Source organism: Bufo bufo, chromosome 1 (assembly GCF_905171765.1).
Source record: "Bufo bufo chromosome 1, aBufBuf1.1, whole genome shotgun sequence".
Lineage (NCBI taxonomy): Eukaryota > Metazoa > Chordata > Amphibia > Anura > Bufonidae > Bufo > Bufo bufo.
In genome coordinates, this window is record NC_053389.1 from 524,937,481 (window position 1) to 524,953,110 (window position 15,630).

At 40.6% G+C, this 15,630-nt stretch overlaps 1 protein-coding gene across 6 annotated transcripts in view; it reads right to left on the minus strand.

Moving 5' to 3' along the window:
• Positions 1-15,630, minus strand: part of CADPS2 (calcium dependent secretion activator 2) — a 786,809-nt gene that overhangs the window by 393,676 nt on the left and 377,503 nt on the right. For all 6 annotated transcript variants that reach the window (XM_040411689.1, XM_040411674.1, XM_040411680.1 and 3 more), the window contains exon 14: positions 2,351-2,452. In XM_040411689.1, coding sequence (XP_040267623.1) covers positions 2,351-2,452 — 102 coding nt within the window. The remainder of the gene's footprint in view (positions 1-2,350; positions 2,453-15,630) is intronic.

Here is a 15,630-nt window from a genome sequence, read left to right on the forward strand (position 1 = left end):
TTTTTAACACAGTTTTAATTTTAAAAAATTTACGGTGTTCACCTGAGGGGTTAGGTCATGTGATATTTTTATAGAGCAGGTTATTACGGATGCGGCGATACCTAATATGTATACTTTTTTTTATTTATGAAGGTTTTACACAATAATATCATTTAAAAAAATAATAAAAAATCATGTTTTAGTGTCTCCATATTCTGAGAGCCATAGTTTTTTCAGTTTTTGGGCGATTATCTTAGGTGGGATCTCATTTTTGCGGGATGAGATGATGGTTTGATTGCCACTATTTTAGGGTGCATATGAATTTTGGTCGCTTGCTATTACACTTTTTGTGATGTAAGGTGACAAAAAATGGCTTTTTTTACACCGTTTTTATTTTAAAAAATTTACAGTGTTCCTCTGAGGGGTTAAGTCATGTGATATTTTTATAGAGCAGGTTCTTACGGACGTGATAATATGTATACTTTTTTTTAATTTACACAATAACAGCTTTTTTAAAACAAAAAAAAAAATTATGTTTTAGTGTCTCCATATTCTGAGCCATATATTTTTTTTGGGAGATTGTCTTAGGTAGGGGCTCATTTCTTGCGGGATGAGGTGACGGTTAGATTGGTACTATTTTGGTGGGCATACCCCTTTTTGCTCGCTTGTTGTTGTACTTTTTGTGATGTAAAGTGACAAAAAAAATGGTTTATTTAGCAGTTTATATTTTTTACGGTGTTCATCTGAGGGGTTAGGTCATGTGATATGTTTATAGAGCCGGTCGATACGGACGCGGCGATACCTAATATGTCTACTTTTTTTTTTTACTTTATTTGAGGGAAATAACGATTTTTTTTTTTTTTACTTGAAACTTTTAAAGGGGTAAATTTTTATTTTATTTTTTACTTTTTTTTTTGTCCAACTTTGGGACTTCAACTTTTGGGGGTCTAATCCCCTTTACAATGCTTTCCAATACTTCTGTATTGGAATGCAATGGCTGTATGAGGGGGGCAAGGGGGGCTGGATCTGACAGGCTCTTCACCGGAAGGCAGCGCGCTGCCTTCCATGCCATCGAGTCCCCATTACAGCTGCACGGGGACCCGATGGCACCTCCTTCCCGCGCGCATTGTCCCAGGGTGCCTGCTCAATGATTTGAGCAGGCACCTTGTTCCGATCACCGCCCGCCGTGCGGCGGTAATCGGAACTACACATGACGTACCGGTATGTCATGTGTCATTAAGTACCAGGACATCATGACGTACCGGTACGTCATATGTCCCCAACAGGTTAAAACCCATTTGTCATACTATATAATATTGATAATAGGGTACACCACCTATGTCTTCCTAATCCTTTCAATTGTGCCGTACACCTTATTTTCCCTAATTTTTGCACCCATTAATGATATGGATGATAATAAACAGATTTTCAGTCTCTGGCCTTCAACAGATTGGAGAAGTAAATGGATCACAAAAACTGTCAAACTATAAAACTAAAGATTTTCCAGGGAAGAGAGAATCTATTTCAAAGGAGTTATCCTATGAGTTTGTCTCTTTTCTTCTTCTTTTGGGGGGCAGCAGATCATATCAAGCGCCTTCATCTACCCATAGTGCTTCTGATCCTGCACAGAAAACATCCCCTCACACATAGCCCCAGTGATTCCACTAATAAATAACACTATAAATAACCCAAATTTCCTTTTCCACTGTCCAGAGAGAAAAATTAATGAAAGGTATCTGGGTCATTTCACTTGGAGATCAATATGCTGCCATTGAGAGGATGAAGGGAGCAGGGAGGCTACTGAGCATGTCGGACCACCACTGAATAAAGGGGAAACTGGAACAAAATTCTGGTTGCAAGATAAAACAGCAGGGGGCACAATCAGAGAGGAAAATGTGATGTACATGAAAAAAATAATATTTTTATTGAATGTATATTGCAATAATACTTTTGAAATGCCCTATTTATTGCATACTTGTAATACTTTTCATGGGATAACCCATTTAAAATCAGAATTGATTAAAAGTTAAAAAAACAAAAAACAAAAACATCATACTCCCCATACCCAACCCCTGCCATTCCAACACTGGTCTCCACTTCCTAGCCCCGACTATACGCACAGAAAATGCCAGCAGATGCTCTCACAGGCAATCACTGGCTAAAGTTGACAGCAGCAAGGATTGAAGCAGCATTGCAATGGTAGCAGTGGGAAATAAGTGAGTATATATATATATATTATTTTAACCCATTTAGGTTCTTTTTAAACAAATATTCTACCCATGGAAAAACCCTTTAAGAGCTTGTGAAATGGTAACATTGTTAATAAATGAAATGTAAAAAACATACTGAGTTTAGTGAAAAGATAAAATACCTAAAGTGGCTTATTTGATTCTCTAAAAGCACAGCAAGACGCTCTTTAACCTCGTCAAACTGATCTTGTTCCTCAACTGTAACAGTCCCAATTCCATCAGGTCTGTAAAAACATAATAGGCAAGCAAAATTTATAACAGAATATTTTAATTGCTACATCAAAATTATCAGAGGTTTCAGTGTTTTTACACAATGTTCGTAGCATATATGAAATCAGTCTTTTTCTACTTTAAATCTGTTTTCTCTGTATACCTAGCGCTGGGAAGGAACTTCAACCAGATAGAACATGAACGGTTATTCCATTCCTTTCTGCACATATTTACTTATGGTACCCTGGCAACTAGGCAGAACAAATTTTAAGTCTAATATCAAATTCTCAGTAATTTGACTACAGGAATACAGCAAATGAGGCAAAGAAGAGGGTGAAGCAGGGGAGGAAGAAGTTGGAGCTTCTCTCTGTGTTTTAGTAAGACAGAGAGGAGTACAGCACAATTGGTTCAGTGAGCTCCGCAAAACAGTAAATTCAGTTATGTAACAATCAGCAAGTGTGGACACATTGTGCAACGTGGCCAAACTCCTCTAAGGGCATTGTTTAAGTGAACCCCTTGTTCTTCACAATACCCCAGATGGTGGGGATAGGCTTTCCAGAGGAAAAGACCAGGCCGCTACCTCTTGAGGTAGATAGAACATGAAGCAGCTGGCCTAGACAGACCAGGTGGTACCAATGCTAGGCACAAGTGGTGCAGGCGTAGTCAGCAGGCTGAGTCATAAACAGGAAAGACAAAGAAGTACCAAAGGATGAGACGGAGGCGCAGTGGTACAAGCAAAGGGTCGGGTCAGGTGGCTCAGGAACAGATCAGGCAATCCGGGTCAGAACCAGGAAGGTCAGAACAAAACAGACAAGGGTCAGGTAGGTAGCGGAATCCAGAAGGCGTACAAGGGTCAATATACTGGAACAATGAAACGTAAAAACGCAGACCTTCGCAGGACACTATGGACCAGTGACGCTCAGGCAACTGGAAAGAGGGCTGGACCACTTATATATGAGTACTGGAGGGCTGGGATTAGCCAAGGAGCTAGGACAATTAATGTGGGCTGGCCCTTTAAATTACTAGGAGAGATGCATGCTGGCCCTGTGTGCGAACACAGGAAGCCAGCTGGAAGACACGTCGTACTAAGTAGCAGAGGTGGCCAGGGAGGACAGCATACGCCCGGACTGAAAGCCTCAGGCAGCAGCGGTGAGTAGGGGAAGTCAGCGGCTGGCAACCGCTGTTACGTGTAAATTCATACTTATACTCTACTACTCAGCAGGCCTTCAGATTCAGAGGAAAAAATATATATAATAAATATACACACAATTTCTGGGTGCACTCACCCAATATAAATACATAGAGAAACCTGCAGCATAAACCTAAATGCTTTTCAATCTATGTTATCTTCTAGACAAGAAGTTCTACAGAATGCCCTTCATAGGTTTTCTCAAATCAGTCATGCCTCATAACTAAAGCAGAGTTCGGTTTCAAGTTTTAATGTGGTTTTCCACTTTAAAAATCAATTCCTGAATTATTCAACGAAGGCATGATCAACTTCGCAAATAACTAACTTCGGCTCATCGGAGCCCATACATTCTAATACTGTACGGAGACAGATCTCTGTATAACATTATTCTGAAGTTTTGAATGAAGCGACTTAGGATAAAGCATCCGAAGCTCGCTTCACTCAACACTAACTGGAATTATGGCAAGTTTTCGGTAGTGTTTTAACCTGTAAAGAGACAGTGGTTTCACAAAATTTGCGATTAGCGACTGGATTGTGCCAAATCAAGATAGGTCTATGGTATGTAGCATTAAAATACTATATGTTAAAGTATAACTGTCGTATTATAATTTTTTTGGAGTATTAGATTGTGGTGATTGGTGGCCCTATTTCAACTTTTCACTGTGTATTCAATTACCCCTTAATTCCAAATTTTTGTCCCCTGTACTGCCTACTTTTACCTGTGCTTAAAATAGGGTTGCTAGGCATGGTCCGTCTATCTGTTGAAGGACGGAGGACGCAGCGTGCAGGGTCACATTACTGACAGCCAGGGACTGTAAGTAAATGATTAAAGCCAGGTCCTCCCCAGCAGCTGATAACAGTGCCTGGGCTGTGTACACTTCTCCCTGTCACTGCGCTTGGCAGACGGTCCCTCACTCAGCAGAGTTGGAGAATGCAGAGTTGAAGCAGCGCAGAACAGGGAAGGGAGATCTGCCATCTGCTCAGTGTATAAATGAAAGCAACATGTGGTAATAGGACCCCTTTGTGCTGCAGGAGATTAACCCTTTAGGGGGGGAGGGCTCTGGTTACTGACACTTTTGGGGGGCTATTGTTACAGGCTAGTGAGGGCAGGCGGGATTAGCCTCAGGGTGAGGGCAGTGGCGGCCATCTTAACTGAATAGTGAAATTGCAGTTTTATGCAGACTGGTTGCTAAGGGCTGAATCTTATTAAATATGGGGTAAGTCAGTCTAATAGTAACTGATTCTGGAATATCATGTTATTAGTAACTACATATATGAAAATTGAAATTAGGGTCTAAGTGTGACAGTTATCCTTTAAGACGTAACAAATGTAAAAGAAAAGAATCACTAGGATTAAAAATAATTTTCCATGCCATTATTTCAATGCCGTCACACAAGAAAACAACATTATATGTAGTAGATCAAAAAACTATTTCCAGTGGCAGTCTGCATTGGTAGTATCTAGAAGGTGTTTTATTAAGCTGAAATATGGCTATATGAGGTGCATTTCAGGACCAGACTGCGGAGTAACAGCTAGTTGCACCGCAATCAGCGACTTCTCCTCGCTCACACCAAAGTAGACGTGGCATGGGCGGGGAAGGTGGCCTGTCTCATTTACCTTTTTCTATGCCTGTTTTAGGCATAGAAAATGGTGTAAATGTAAGAGAGCTTGGAAGCGGTCTTACATTTAGAACCGGAACCAGTTCATAACTTCGGCGGAACCATCGCCAACTTAGTGGTTTATTAAGACCGGCGTTTAAAACGCCAGTCTTAATAAATGTGACCCATAGTCTGTACTATTCAAACTCTTAAAATAATTTTCACTTTATTAATTAAGCAATGTTGTGTTGATTGTTCCATAAAAATTGTATGGGCAGCTATAAGAGGATTACTTATTTCTTTCTACTGAACTGTAGGATGGGGGAAAAGATTCAAGACTAACCACATTACAATTTCTATGGAGATCCCTGCAGCAAATCTCACTTAATTTTTAATTCATTCTTTCAGTGAAAAAGGCCATATCCTAGCCAAACCAACTTTACTGGCATCATGCTGTGATGCAACATTTCTCACATCCATTACCAGGGTAAAATCCACATAAAATATAATTGAACAACACAAAATTTTCTGTAAATTATGTACCTCATTTTACTGTTGTAAAAGCAAAATGTATATTTACATACATGTTATTAACAGTATATACATCATTGCCGTATACTAATTGGAGATCCCGGTTGTCCAACTTTTTCACCTCTAAAGCAGCTGTCCATTTGTAAACTTAAAAATGATATGCATCACAGTGACTACTGCAGATGTGCTGCTTATCAGCTGTTTATATCTCAGTACCCGCTGTTCAGCTTTAGTTTTTAATCTCAGCCCAATTAAGGCAGATCTGTGATCTGTTAATAATGTTTAGCTATAATATGAGAAAAAAAAAAGAAAGCAACCCAAGAATATAAATATAAATATATATATATATATATATATATATATATATATTATATTCTTGGGTTGCTTTCTTTTTTTTTTCTCATATTATAGCTAAACATTAGTAACAGATCACAGCACTCCAAAAATAAAAATAAAATAACTTTTATTCACCCATATTGTACAACGACGTTTCAGCTTAATAGAGCATTTCTCAATGTTTGAGAAAGGCTCTATTGTTGAGCTGAAACATCGCTGTACCACATGGGTGAATAAAATTAAGTTATTTTATTTTTATTTTTGGAGTGCTGCCCGTTTTTCCCATATAAATAAATTATATATATATATATATATATATATATATATATATATATATATATATAGTTGCAAGAAAAAGTATGTGAACCCTTTGGAATGATATGGATTTCTGCACAAATTGGTCATGAAATGTGATCTGATCTTCATCTAAGTCACAACAATAGACAATCACAGTCTTCTTAAACTAATAACACACAAAGAATTAAATGTTACCATGTTTTTATTGAACACACCATGTAAACATTCACAGTGCAGGTGGAAAAAGTATGTGAACCCTTGGATTTAATAACTGGTTGAACCTCCTTTGCAGTGCTCCAGACAAAAAAAAATGACCAGGAGCCATTGGCTCCTAAACTAAAAAATTTAGGAGCCAAATTACATTTTTTAGTCGCCAAATTTAAAATGCATATAATTAAAAAAAAAAGGACTTTGAGAAGATGAGACGCAGGTCCCAGTAGTGAGCCAGCACTACATATAGGAGAATACAGCACCACATACATCTCACATCCAGGGACATTTTCTGGGGAACAAGGTGACTAAAAATGGCGAATTGCGTGGTTTAGAGGTTTTTTTTTTCTGTTACGGCCTTCACCGAGCGGAAATATTTTTTAATATTTTAATAGCTCACACTTTTTGGGACGTGGCGATATGTAATATGTTCTTTATTGTTTGTAAATTTTATATGTAAAACTGGGAAGGGGGCCATTTAAACTTTTAGTATTTTGGTGTTTTTTTTAACTTTTTATTTAATAACCATTTCTTCCCTTAGGGACTAGAACCTGGATCTTTTCTTCCCTTGTCCTATTCACCCTGATAGAGCTCTATCAGGGTGAATAGGATCTCACATCTCCCTGCTGCCCTGTGCTCTGTGCACACAGCAGCAGGGAGCTGAACATGGCAGCCAGGGCTTCAGTAGCGTCCTGGCTGCCATGGTAACGATCTGAGCCCCAGCAGTGTAATCTGCCACAGCCACCAATGAAGGGGATGGGGACCATGTGGCCACCATATAACAATGGGGGGAGGGGGGACTTGTGGCTAGTGATAATGGGGGGGGGGGGGAGGCTTTGGGGGGGGCGCACTGCACCACCAATGAATGTTTAAAGAGGACCTTTCGTGGGTCCAAAGAATATGAACTTATCAGCAGGCTGCATAGAGCGGCGCCCAGGGATCTAAGTGCACTTACTATTATTCCTGGGCGCCGCTCCGTTCGTCCGCAGTGGCCCCCGGTATTTTCAGCATTCAGAGGAAGGAGGAGGAGACGCCAGTGTCTCTCCTTCTCCCTGACAGCAGCGCTGTCCAATCACAGCACAGAACTCAGAGCCAGGGAGAAAAAAAACCTCCCTGGCTCTGAGTTCTGTGCTGTGATTGGACAGCGCTGCTGTTATGGAGACGGAGACACACTGGCGTCTCCTCCTCCTTCCTCTGAATGCTGAAAATACCGGGGGCCACAGCGGACGAACGGAGCGGCGCCCAGGAATAATAGTAAGTGCACTTAGATCCCTGGGCGCCGCTCTATGCAGCCTGCTGATAAGTTCAGATTCTTTGGACCCATGAAAGGTCCTCTTTGACTCATTTATACAAGTGTCGGCAGCGGTATCACAGACCGGGCACCCGGCCTCAATAACAGGGCATGCGATCTGGGGCACCTGAGGGGTTAATGGCCGCGGATCGCATGCCCTGTTATTGAGGCCGGGTGCCCGGTCTGCGATACCGCTGCCGACACTTATGTTTTACATTCATTGGTGGCGCAGTGGCGACAGCTCCTCCCCTCCCTGCTATATCCCCATTGGTGGCGCAGTGGCGGCCGCATCACAGTGGAGAGGGAGGGACTCCTTCCTTCTCCACTGTGCAGTGTGCTACTGAAGGGAACTTAGGCTGCGCAGGATCGCAGCGGTACAGTCGCAAATGGCGACAAGACTAAAAAGTCTTGTCGCCATCTGCAAATTTTTAGGCGCATTGGCGACCGTTTTGGTCGCCATCTGGAGCCCTGCTTTGGCAGCAATAACTTCAACCAAACGTTTCCTGTAGTTGCAGATCAGACGTGCACGACGGTCAGGAATAATTCTTGACCATTCCTCTTTACAGAACTGTTTCAGTTCAGCAATATTGTTGGGATGTCTGGTGTGAATCACTTTCTTGAGGTCATGCCACAGCATCTCAATCGGGTTGAGGTCAGGACTCTGACTGGGCCACTCCAGAAAGGGTATTTTCTTCTGTTTAAGCCATTCTGTTGTTGATTTACTTCTATGTTTTGAGTCGTTGTCCTGTTGCAACACCCATCTTCTGTTGAGCTAAAGCTGGTGGACAGATGACCTTAAGTTCTCCTGCAAAATGTCTTGATAAACTTGGGAATTCATTTTTCCTTCGATGATAGCAATCCGTCAAGGCCCTGACGCAGCAAAGCAGTCCCAAACCATGATGCCCTCACAACCATACTTCACAGTTGAGATGAGGTTTGGATGTTGGTGTGCTGTGCCTCTTTTTCTCCACACATAGTGTTGTGTGTTTCTTACAAACAACTCAACTTTGGTTTCATCTGTCCACAGAATATTTTGCCATTACTGCTATGGAACATACAGGTGCTCTTGTGCAAACTGTAAACGTGCAGCAATGTTTTTTTTGGACAGCAGTGGCTTCCTCTGTGGAATCCTCCCATGAAATCCATTATTGTTTAGTGTTTTACGTATCGTAGATTCGCTAACAGGGATGTTAGCATATGCCAGAGACTTTTGTAAGTCTTTAGCTGACACTCTAGGATTCTTCTTCACCTCATTGAGCAGTCTGCGCTGTGCTCTTGCAGTTATCTTTACAGGACGGCCACTCCTAGGGAGAGTAGCAGCAGTGCTGAACTTTCTCCATTTATAGACAATTTGTCTTACCATGGACTGATGGACAGCAAGGCTTTTGGAGATACTTTTAAAACCCTTTCCAGCTCTATGCAAGTCAACAATTCTTAATCGTAGGTCTTCTGAGAGCTCTTTTGTGCGAGGCATCATTCACATCAGGCAATGTTTCTTGTGAAAAGCAAACCCAGAACTGGTGTGTGTTTTTTATAGGGAAGGGAAGCTGTAACCAACACCTCCAATCTCATCTCATTGATTGGACTCCAGTTGGCTGACACCTCACTCCAATTAGCTCTTGGAGATGTCATTAGTCTAGGGGTTCACATACTTTTTACACCTGCACTGTGAATGTTTGCATGGTGTGTTCAATAAAAACATGGTAACATTTAATTCTTTGTGTGTTATTAGTTTAAGCAGACTGTGATTGTCTATTGTTGTGACTTAGATGAAGATCAGATCACATTTTATGCAGAAATCCATATAATTCCAAAGGGTTCACATACTTTTTCTTGCAACTTTATATATATATATATATATATATATATATATATATATATATATATATATATATAGAGAGAGAGAGAGAGAGAGAATAAAAGGAGAGGCAGCACCGACAAGAAGGAAAGGAAGGCTGGGTGCAGGTTCAAAGGGAATAAGCTTGCCCAATATCAACACATACAAAATAGAGCAGCACTCCAAAAAATAAATGAAAAAATCAAAGTGGTTTATTCAACCAATAGTGTAGCGACGTTTCGGCTCTATCCCAGAGCCTTTCTCAAGCAATGGTAAACAGGACAATGTGAACAATATATACTCAACAGTGATTACATCATAGTGTCACATGATCAACAGGTTCCATACAATTAACACTGTGTATAATTCATATAAAATAAACCTACATAGAAAAAATCCAAGATCACATGATTATTGCGTCAAATACATATTATACATATAATTGTTGTGTAAAATACATAGTTGTGTCTCATAACTTATCTTCAAAAATCCCATTCATGTATAAAGTGAAGTATATCAAGAGTTAATAGGATAAAAGTGCACATGTGTGAAAGATCAAGCGTAACTGTTCCAGTGGGATACAGGCACCGCATGTAAACACACTGACCAGACATATCGCGATCCCCATCTTACATCCATGGCGGCATTGACGTATAGTACACAGCAGAGTGCACGCTCCGGACCGTGTGAGCAACCATCCACGTCACAAGGGTCACGTGACTATACATGGAGAATGCGCAGAAATCGTAGCTCTTACTTTGCAGCCATCTTGGAAATGGTCAGTGCCCATAGGAGCCACGACGTATGCGCTTTGGCTCCACCTCGGCATGCATCACCCAGATGCTGTCAGTCTCATTCATTTCATATAATCACCGGACATATACAGGCAATGATCGCAGTGAAGGACAACCGCTCGCCGTTGCGCAAGCGCTGTCCCCACAATACAAGGAAAGCAGTGTGGAATCCATATCTCCCAACAGGTCCCACCTCTGTTAACCCTGTCAATCTAACATAGGCCCAAGAGGGATCTCCTCTCACACATACAGACCAACCATATCACAAACTCAGGAGGGTCATCTACAAAATCCAGATACATTCCATACGCCTGCTGTGTCTAAAAAAAAAAAATCGCAATGGGGTCGCTATAGTTCAGATCCCATGTGTAACATCAGTACTCATCCAACAAAATCACCGGAACAACACGCTCCTCTATAGATAAAAAAGAAAAATAAATTAATATACTCATACGATGTATATATGCCTTTACATATATATCTACAATTTAAGCAGTTAAGGCATGGGAAACATCCCAGTCCAAACTGCGCAAATGTAGACTGTCTCAAATTACTACTAGGCCCTATATCAGCCCTGATCAATTGGTCCCGTAAGCTTCTGGACCTACGATAAGAAAACACAGGCGGGACTTTGAATTCAGGTACATCCCTAATACAGCCACCCAAGACATGCCAGTGTCGCCTAATAGCATCACTAATAGCGCCACTTACTTCCGTATACGTGGATATAATTGGAATTCTTATCTCTTTCGACTTTGGTCTCTGATTAGTCAATGTATATGTTCTGTCTAATTTGTTCACTGCTGTCTCATGTTCCTCAAGCAATTTTCGTGGATACTCCGGTTGACAAAATTTGGACACCATTGTGTTCAATGTGGTTTCCAATTTGCTCTCATCTGAAACGATCCGTTTTGCTCTTAACATCTGGGTGTATGGAAGATGTCTAACCATGTTTTTCGGGTGACAGCTACTATAATGAAGCATTGTTTATCATTGCGTTTTGTGTACAATTGTGTCTAACACCCCATCAATCAGAGTAACCTTGGTGTCCAGAAACTGTAATTCTGTAGTTGAATACACCAAGGTAAATTGTAAAGCGCTGTCAACACTATTTAGAAATTCATGAAAGTCATGCAATTGACTCTCTTGTCCAGTCCATATGAGGGGAAGACGTAGTCTATATATCTCTACCATACAAGAACATGCTCATAATGGCAGGTACTTAAACGAGGTACATCCATCCGTATCTTATCCTTAAACCACACTTTCAATTTGATTGTGCGAAAAAAGGACAATAAATCAAATTCCATATCAACCCAATTAATGTGTATTTGGACAGAAAGAAGAACCCTTAGGGCTCTTTCACACTTGCGTTGTTCTTTTCCGGCATCCTGATCAGGATTATCCCAATGCATTCTGAATGGAGAGAAATCCGTTCAGGATGCATCAGGATGTCTTCAGTTCAGGACCGGATACTGAGACAGCTTAGTGATGTCGATGTCTATGAGATCCTTGACTCTGACCCTAAATTTGAGATTAGTGGGTTGATTAGAACATGTTTATCTGATGCCTTGATGGCAGGGGTCATAGACAAGGACCTCATGGAATATCTTGTACATGTTGCCTAAGGTACATAAAACTTTGGATGATCCCCCTGGACGTCCGATCGTATCAGGTTCAGAGTCTACATTCAGCCGCCCTGCCCTTTTTCTAGACAAAATATGGCGCAGTTATGCCACTGGTAGTTCCTCTTATATACGTGATACAACTGATTTTTTTGTTAAAACTAGGAGACATTGATACAACGTGTCATGATCAATTGATTTTGGCATCCTTTGATGTGACTTCCTTATATACATTTCTAGATCATGAGAAGGGTATTGATGCCATTACGAGGATGTTACAAATGTCTTCTTTCTCCAGTGCAGCTTGCAATTGTATTGTGGTGCTTTTGAACATCTTATTATAGGACAAACTTTTGGTCTGTACTGTATATAATTATATATATATATATATATAATTATATATATATATATATATATATATATATATATATATACACAGGGAGTGCAGAATTATTAGGCAAATGAGTATTTTGACCACATCATCCTCTTTATGCATGTTGTCTTACTCCAAGCTGTATAGGCTCATTGAGAAGGGGTGTGGTCTAATGACATCAACACCCTATATTAGGTGTGCATAATTATTAGGCAAAATTTCCTTTCCTTTCCTTTCCTTTGGCAAAATGGGTCAAAAGAAGGACTTGACAGGCTCAGAAAAGTCAAAAATAGTGAGATATCTTGCAGAGGGATGCAGCACTCTTAAAATTGCAAAGTTTCTGAAGCGTGATCATCGAACAATCAAGCGTTTCATTCAAAATAGTCAACAGGGTCGCAAGAAGCGTGTGGAAAAACCAAGGCGCCAAATAACTGCCCATGAACTGAGAAAAGTCAAGCGTGCAGCTGCCAAGATGCCACTTGCCACCAGTTTGGCCATATTTCAGAGCTGCAACATCACTGGAGTGCCCAAAAGCACAAGGTGTGCAATACTCAGAGACATGGCCAAGGTAAGAAAGGCTGAAAGACGACCACCACTGAACAAGACACACAAGCTGAAACGTCAAGACTGGGCCAAGAAATATCTCAAGACTGATTTTTCTAAGGTTTTATGGACTGATGAAATGAGAGTGAGTCTTGATGGGCCAGATGGATGGGCCCGTGGCTGGATTGGTAAAGGGCAGAGAGCTCCAGTCCGACTCAGACGCCAACAAGGTGGAGGTGGAGTACTGGTTTGGGCTGGTATCATCACAGATGAGCTTGTGGGGCCTTTTCGGGTTGAGGATGGAGTCAAGCTCAACTCCCAGTCCTAATGCCAGTTTCTGGAAGACACCTTCTTCAAGCAGTGGTACAGGAAGAAGTCTGCATCCTTCAAGAAAAACATGATTTTCATGCAGGACAATGCTCCATCACACGCGTCCAAGTACTCCACAGCGTGGCTGGCAAGAAAGGGTATAAAAGAAGAAAATCTAATGACATGGCCTCCTTGTTCACCTGATCTGAACCCCATTGAGAACCTGTGGTCCATCATCAAATGTGAGATTTACAAGGAGGGAAAACAGTACACCTCTCTGAACAGTGTCTGGGAGGCTGTGGTTGCTGCTGCATGCAATGTTGATGGTGAACAGATCAAAACACTGACAGAATCCATGGATGGCAGGCTTTTGAGTGTCCTTGCAAAGAAAGGTGGCTATATTGGTCACTGATTTGTTTTTGTTTTGTTTTTGAATGTCAGAAATTTATATTTGTGAATGTTGAGATGTTATATTGGTTTCACTGGTAAAAATAAATAATTGAAATGGGTATGTATTTGTTTTTTGTTAAGTTGCCTAATAATTATGCACAGTAATAGTCACCTGCACACACAGATATCCCCCTAAAATAGCTAAAACTAAAAACAAACTAAAAACTACTTCCAAAAATATTCAGCTTTGATATTAATGAGTTTTTTGGGTTCATTGGGAACATGGTTGTTGTTCAATAATAAAATTAATCCTCAAAAATACAACTTGCCTAATAATTCTGCACTCCCTGTATATACACACAGTACAGACCAAAAGTTTGGACACACCTTCTCATTCAAAGAGTTTTTTTTATTTTCATGACTATGAAGGCATCAAAACTATGAATTAACACATGTGGAATTATATACATAACAAACAAGTGTGAAACAACTGAAAATATGTCATATTCTAGGTTCGTCAAAGTAGCCACCTTTTGATTTGATTACTGCTTTGCAAACTCTTGGCATTCTCTTGATGAGCTTCAAGAGGTAGTCCCCTGAAATGGTCTTTTAACAGTCTTGAAGGAGTTCCCAGAGATGCTTAGCACTTGTTGGCCCTTTTGCCTTCACTCTGCGGTCCAGCTCACCCCAAACCATCTCGATTGGGTTCAGGTCCGGTGACTGTGGAGGCCAGGTCATCTGGCGCAGCACCCCATCACTCTCCTTCATGGTCAAATAGCCCTTACTTTCAAAGTTTTCCCAATTTTTCGGCTGACTGACTGACCTTCATTTCTTAAAGTAATGATGGCCACTCGTTTTTCTTTACTTCGCTGCTTTTTTCTTGCCATAATACAAATTCTAAGTCTATTCAGTAGGACTATCAGCTGTGTATCCACCTGACTTCTCCTCAACGCCACTGATGGTCCCAACCCCATTTATAAGGCAAGAAATCCCACTTATTAAACCTGACAGGGCACACCTGTGAAGTGAAAACCATTTCAGGGGACTACCTCTTGAAGCTCATCAAGAGAATGCCAAGAGTGTGCAAAGCAGTAATCACATCAAAAGGTGGCTACTTTGAAGAACCTAGAATATGACATATTTTCAGTTGTTTCACACTTGTTTGTTATGTATATAATTCCACATGTGTTAATTCATAGTTTGAATGAGAAGGTGTGTCCAAACTTTTGGTCTGTACTGTATATATATATATATATATATATATATATAGCTTAAAAGAGATAGGACTGCACTCCAGATAAAGTGAAAAAGTGCTGGAAGAAGGCTCTTGTGAGCCGAAACGTCGCAAAGTTGCCAAAGTTATGGGTGAATAAAGCTCCACTGATTTTTCACTTTATCTGGAGTGCAGTCCTATCTCTTTTAAGCCGTATTGTTGGGGTACTGCCGCTGCCCTTGTGGATTTTGCACCCGACTCTTGGTGGTGCTCCCGCTGGATTTTCTTCAATATATATATATATACACATACATACACACACAGTCAGGCCCATAAATATTGGGACATAGACACAATTCTAACATTTTTGGCTCCATACACCACCACAATGGATTTGAAATGAAACGAAAAAGATGTGCTTTAACTGCAGACTGTCAGCTTTAATTTGAGGGTATTTACATCCAAATCAGGAGAACGGTGTAGGAAATATAACAGTTTGCATATGTACCTCCCACTTGTTAAAAGACCAAAATTAATGGGACAGAATAATAATCATAAATCAAACTTTCTTTAATACTTGGTTGCCAATCCTTTGCAGTCAATTACAGCCTGAAGTTTGGAACGCATAGACATCACCAGAAGATGGGTTTCATCC